At 32.2% G+C, this 7,126-nt stretch overlaps 1 protein-coding gene across 1 annotated transcript; it reads left to right on the forward strand.

Annotated features, from left to right (window-relative positions):
* Positions 1-4,514: 4,514 nt before the first annotated feature.
* Positions 4,515-5,925, forward strand: LOC134235752 (uncharacterized). Its single transcript, XM_062717900.1, has one exon. It carries the CDS (start codon positions 4,541-4,543, stop codon positions 5,675-5,677), a length of 1,137 nt encoding a protein of 378 aa, XP_062573884.1. The 5' UTR covers positions 4,515-4,540; the 3' UTR covers positions 5,678-5,925.
* Positions 5,926-7,126: the final 1,201 nt, after the last annotated feature.

A 7,126-nucleotide genomic window follows, 5' to 3' on the forward strand; every position in this document is an offset into this window, starting at 1 on the left:
TACCACCTCAAACAGTTCAAATTACACCGGTAAAAGTTGACAGATCATTCAAAGGTTCACTTTGTGTTGAGACAGAAAAAAACTTTTCTAAGGGTATTATGCCTCCCAATTCTGTGATTAATTCAGAACATACAAGCATTTCCTTTAGAAATCCAACAGATAGATTTGTCACTTTAAAAAAAGGTGAAAATATAGGTTTTGGAATGGAAATAGATGAAGTGGCTGGTATGGAAGATGACGAACAAATATCCGTCAATAAAATTGACATAGATCACTCCATTACTAAACCATCATCAGAAGATTTAAGATCTCAGTTACCACCTCACTTACAAGACCTATATGATAGATCAATTACTAACCTAAATGAGGAAGACCATTATGAAGTTTTCTCTTTGTTAAACAGATTTCAACATGTTTTTGCCAAAGATGATTTTGATTTAGGTCTTTTTAATGGGGAGATAACTCATAAAATTAACACTGGTGGAGCAAGACCAATCAAACAGAAGTTGCGTAGAACACCAATGGGGTTTGAAAATGAAGAGAAAAAGCACATAGAGCAAATGATTGAAAAAGGTATAATTCAACCCTCTAATTCAGAGTGGGCCTCTCCTCCTGTATTAGTGAGAAAGAAAGATGGGAAAATGAGATTTTGTATAGACTATAGGGCCCTTAACAAAGTTACAACAAAAGATGCTTTTCCCATACCAAATATACAAGATTGCATTGACACTTTAGGGGGAAATACTTTTTTCAGTTCACTAGATATGGCTTCAGGTTACTGGCAGGTACTAGTAGATGAACAAGACAGAAGCAAAACAGCATTTACAACTAAATATGGCTTGTATGAACATGTTAGATTACCCTTGGGTTTATGTAACAGCCCAGCCACTTTTAGTAGAGTTATCCAACAAGTCTTAAGGGGATTAACATGGCAAGAATGCTTAGCATATTTAGATGATGTTATCATTTTAGGTAGTGATATGCTGTCCCATACTAGAAATCTTACTGCAGTTATTTCCAGGTTTGAAAAATACAATCTGAAACTCAAACCCCAAAAGTGTGAATTATACCAACGAGAAATCAAATTTCTAGGAAAGCTAGTCAATCAAAATGGTGTTTCAGTCAACCCTGAAAGTATAGATATTATCAAGAAGTGGCCAGTCCCAAAAGATACAAAGCAATTAGAATCATTCTTGGGATTTGCAAACTACCACAGAAATCATGTTAAGGGTTTTGCTGAAATTTCTCACTCATTATACCAACTTGTAAAAACGTCAAAAAAGTCAAAATTTGAATGGTCAGAAGAACATCAAAATGCATTTGAAATGATCAAATAATGCATCATGCTCTGACATTAGCGTACCCAAATTCACAAGATACCTTCATTTTAGACACAGATGCATCAGATAATTCAATTGGTGCTGAATTATGTCAAATACAAAATGGTAAAGAACAAATTGTAAGTTTTGCTAGCAAGGTATTAACACCAGCCCAAAGAAAATATTGTACCACTCGAAAAGAACTCTTGGCAATTATTACATTTACAAGACAATTCAGACATTTTTTGTTGGGTAATACCTTTATTTTAAGAACTGGCCACAATAGTTTGATATGGCTCTTAAATTTCAAAAACATTGAAGGTCAACTAGCAAGATGGATTGAGGAATTATCACAATATAACATCATTTTACAACATAGACCAGGGAAAAACCATACTAACGCAGATGCCCTTTCCAGAATACCAGATAGTGTAGATCTTTGTAATGAATATAGACCTGGAATAGAATTGAGTCAATTACCTTGTGCTGGGTGCCATTTTTGCACTCGAGCAAAACAACAGTGGGCCTCTTTTGAGAATGATATAGATTATGTTACTCCTTTAACAATAAGATCAGTTGACAGTGTTGATAAAATTGCTTTTGGGTTGTCAGATATTTTTGACCGAGAAGAATTAAACAAAAATCAAAATGAAGATAGAGATATTAACAAGGTCAAGTCCTGGATAGAGTCTGGGATAAAACCATCTCAGAAAGAGTTATCATTAAGTAGTCCCAGTGTTAGATATCTTTGGTCAGTGAAATCTCAGTTACACCTAAAAGATGGTCTTCTTTATTACTTATGGGAAGATCATATTAACCCAAGATATTTGTTTGTAGCTCCAAAAAATATGCAACCTGAAATATTGAAACATTGTCGTGACTGCAAAACAGCAGGGCATTTAGGTCAAACAAAGACTTATGAAAAATTGAAACAATGTTCAATTTGGTATGGTATGTCACAAGATTCCAAACTTTATGTTGAAAATTGTAGTGTATGTAACAAAAATAAAAAGCCCAACATCAAAGCTAAGGCTGCTCTAGGTCAATATCATGCAGGTTATCCTCTTCATCGTGTACACATTGACATACTGGGACCTCTTCCTGTAACCAAAAATGGAAACAAATACATCTTGATGATCATTGATCAATTTACTAAATGGTTAGAAATTGTCCCAATATCAAACCAAAATTCTGAAACAGTAGCAAAAGCTGTGGTTGATAATTTTATATCTCGGTATGGTTGCCCTACAGAGTTACATTCTGACCAGGGTAAAAATGTTGATGGTGTACTTATGAAAAAATTGTGTCAGCTATTACAAATAGGTAAAACTAGGACAACACCCTACCATCCTCAGTCTAACGGTCAAGTTGAAAGATACAATCGTGTAGTACTACTGTAACAGAGTATTCGGTGTTATTTAAAAGACAAACAACATGAATGGGACCTCAATTTACAGCAAATTGCAGGTGCTATTAGCAGTCTAGACGAACTCCAAAAAAAATAAACGGAAACTCAGTTTACACGATGTAAACAAACTGTTTTGTTTTGAATAATGGCTGTATTTAGTAAATTGTGAATGGATTTCAGTTTTTGTTGAATAAATAATTGTACCCATTAAATTATTGAGTGGTTATTGGCTTATTTATCGCTCTGTATTCTTGCATAATAGTGATTTGGGATATACGTACAACAATAAAGTCGGTGAATTAATTTTTCTAACTTTATTCATTGTCCCGTTGATTTAAATTTGATGCCATTCCTACTATAAAGATGCTTAAATTTTATTTCTAAGACACTTAATTATAAATCGTATTTTTTTTAATAAAAAACCGCACAACTTTGGCGGCAGAGCAGAGATATTTAGATGTACGATGTGATAAGACTTTTTAACCGTAATTTAAAAGAATGATTTTTTAATCAAATTGCTTAAAATGTTTTCAGAAAATATTTGTATATAACAGTGATAACATTTCTTGAAAACTTTCTTCAAAAAAGCCTCGGAGGAAATGTGGAAACTGAATTGATTCTCATGTAACTGTCACCTGATCAACTCTTATTTATGATTAAAATCATCAAAGTACTTTTTTAATTACAATGTATGGTTGCTCATGTTGTAAACCTTCTAAAATTGATTCGTACACGATAGACATGAAAAACAGAGGAAAAACTGAAAATTCGCCAACGTTCCTTACTTAAAAAAAAAAACTTCTAAAATCAGGTTCTAAAATGAAAGTCACTACAAACAAATTTAAGATGTTTTCATAAGATTCGACTGTTTAATTTGTATTTTGAAGGGTGAACCCATATATCAAATTAAAAACTATTTGCACAGTAACAAATCGTTCCTAAAACCATTTATTATTTATTTTAAGTACTTACATTTTTGATAATTTTTTGCAAAAACAGAGACGACTTTTCACTGTGTTTTGATATACACCATGTTAACTCCGCACTGAAAATAAGTTTACACCAAACTGTTTTTAAAGATATAGATTTGATCATACATACAACCTGGCTGAATACTTACAAGATTTAAAAAGATTGCAAGAGAAAATATTTGTAAAGCCCAAAATTTTTCAATTTATCAGAGTGATGGGTCTTTACAAAAAGTCAAAGTTCAAAATTAGTCTCCTTGGAAGGGTCCATATATCATAACTGAGGTCAAATCTCCTGTTTTATTTTTAAAGATAATTGATAAGAAAAACAGAGAATGTAATATATCATCAGATGTTGTAAAGACCTTTTTGCAGGAATAGGGATCAGATTGATGGGTCTTTAAAGCAGACTAGTTGTCCTTCTCCAGCTACTTCTGATGCATCATCATAACCCCAGCACTGCTTCAAGTTCAAGTTCAGAAAAAGAACAGGTTAAAAGAGGTCAAAGGACAAGACAAAGACCCACTTATCTATCTGATTATGTACAGGATTAAATTAACAGAAGTGCATGTGATTTAATAACTAACATGTTTCACTGTTTTTATAATGTTTTATATATAGGTAAAAATGAAAGAAAAAAAAAATCAAAACAAAGAAACAAAATAATAGATAAATTAACATATTTAGTTATTTTAAAGGTGTATATTTATTTCATTTTACTATTTTATGCCTGTATAATAAAACATGTATATCAAAAACCTTTAAGCATCAGGAACATTAAAAGTATTACAAATTTATACATTAAAAGTAACTTGTATTTAATGTAAAATACAATTGTTTTAGAAATGTCAGAGTTAGGAGATCATTTTGTACCTGACTATGAGGAAGAACCTCTACCAAACCACGTGCAAGGTTCCACTTTAGGTAAAAAAGGGAAAAAGTGCCCTGTTTGTAATTCAAAATTTACACATGTCCGACGGCATGTTATTCAAGAACATATTCCTTGGTTTCTTTATCCAAAGACATCATGTTGGACATGTGAATTAGGTTTTGGCCAGGAAAGGTTTTTGAGGCTACATATAGAAAAAGAACATTTTGATGACTCCACATACTGTAGATATGATATTAACATTCATGGTCATATTTGGGTTGAAAAAATATCTACTTTAATCAACAGATTCAACAAAGTAAATGTGATATCGTTTATAAATTCAAATGAAAAGTTTTCTGCATGTTTAGGAACAATTTGGCAAGAGGATGACCTTGTTCAAATAAAATATTACTTAGAAACAACTCATCAACACCAGTCATTACCAAAGTCTCCTTATCCTGCTCAAAACTTTACAAGTTTGTTTCACTGGAAAATACTTAGTATTCTGTTGGATATAAGCAGCCCTCCTGCTGAGGTTCTACAAAATTGTGAACTTACAAAAGAGAAAGACATACTCATAATAGGATCCTCAATTATTCATTGGGCTCATCAAAGATCTATTGACACCTACTCTACTGACTTAGGTTTACAAAATTGCAACATTAAGTGGCATGGAATAAGAGGCATGAGATGGTCTTCGCTTACAGAAACACTTCACTCTGCTACGAAAGATATTATTCCAAACATTATCATAATTCATTTAGGATCTAATAACATCTCCTTTTCAAGTCCTTTTTCTCTCATTACCAAAATGAAAAATGACATTTCTTCATACATGGAGAATTTTCCAGATACAATTTTTATTTATTCGGAATTATTGTCAAGAAGAGTCTGGGGCAAAATCGCAGTCTGGGAGGGAGAAAACAAGAAAATGATAATCAATAGAGAATTAGGATCATTTATGGAAAGAAGGGGAGGGAAAGTGATATTCCATCATGAAATTCATTGGAAAAACAGAACACTTTTTAGAAGAGATGGGGTACATTTGACAGAAATTGGAAATGACATTTTACTATCAGACTTCAAGGATGCTTTAAGAATGTTATGTTGATTTTATAGTGTCATTACTTTTAAATTTGTATATATTTGTACAGTGTACTGCTTTTATACTTAAATGGCATTAAGTCGGATGTTCTGATTTGTGCCATATCCCGGGGCTTATTAAAACGGGGAGGAATGTAGTGATAAAGGTTTTATAAAATAGTTCGGGTTCGGGATACATATATTTGATACGTCACAATCAGCTGATTTACCACCATATTAAGCCAGTTGTGATTATACCCTGGATTGACACAGACGTCTGACGACACTGTCCGGTCCGAGGTCCACAGCTCAGGTGGGTTGTAACTTATTGTTACCCCTCACCATTTTCACGATTTCTACTAACTACATAGATTGTATTTCCTTGTACTAACGCACTTCACAACAATACTTCAAAACGCAGAATATAAAGACATGTTTCAGATTCTTCTACTATCTAATTATGAATCTACATGCAAAAAAATGATAGTTACTTGATTAGATTTACATCAACAGACTAACGAAGAGTGTTACTTTTCTATTAAACATTTTTCTTTGATCCACTTTCATGAATACACTGTACGATTTATGGATCTATTTTCTGGATTCTTGAGTCTCTCGTAACACCACCCACTCACGTACAGCATCAATGGTCTGTACTGTTATAATGCATTCTCACAATCTGAAAAAGTGATAAAATTAAAATGTAACAATACAAGTTGAGCTTGAGCAATGACGATGGATGCAAAGCATGTTTATTGAAATCAATTGAATTCCAAGAAATCTCAATGGTTTATCATTTTATTTTAAAAAGTTAAAAAAGTTAAGGTTTTTTTACTAAATGTATTGTTTACATGTTTTTCTTGTCTAATTCAATATCAGCTCATCCAATTCTGTTTCTGTTTCTTTCCGAGTTTGGCTTCAAAGTGCCGAATTTTATTCTATAAACAGAAATATACAACACAAAGTTGAGACCGTATTGATCTTAGATATTCTTTAAATTCAAAAAATTGCAATTAAAAGGTCAACTGGTTTTATAAGTTTTGTCAAAACTCTAAATTATGTTTTTTTTTTATTTCTTTCCAACCGCCCCCCCCCCAAGATGAAATGGAGTATAGATATTCATTTCATAAATTTATGTGCTTTAAATCTATTGATGCATATCACATGAACCTAGTTGACCTAAATTAGTTCAATGGAACCGGAGAAAATATTAGTGAATATGAATTTTCTTTTATTAGTAAACACTGTATAACATTAGCAAAAAGTTATTTTTTTTAATTAATTACTTTTCTGTGGTATATATACAATTCATTTACCACTAGTACACTACATAATACACTTGTCTGTTGCACAATACTTTTAAGGTAACCCCCTTTCCTAAACTAAAATTTATTAAGTACAGAGTTAACACCCTGCCCCTTAAGCTTTTTTTCATTTTTGTACGAACGCCGTAACAAAGGTCATTCCATTTTAAAAA

Source organism: Saccostrea cucullata, unplaced genomic scaffold (assembly GCF_032062105.1).
Source record: "Saccostrea cucullata isolate Sc308-1 unplaced genomic scaffold, CSIRO_AGI_Scuc_v1 ctg3544, whole genome shotgun sequence".
In the NCBI taxonomy this organism is placed as follows: domain Eukaryota; kingdom Metazoa; phylum Mollusca; class Bivalvia; order Ostreida; family Ostreidae; genus Saccostrea; species Saccostrea cuccullata.

Excerpts from the sequence above, each read along its gene's own strand:
- LOC134235752 (XM_062717900.1), top strand. The coding sequence starts at position 4,541 with ATGTCAGAGTTAGGAGATCATTTTGTACCTGACTATGAGGAAGAACCT.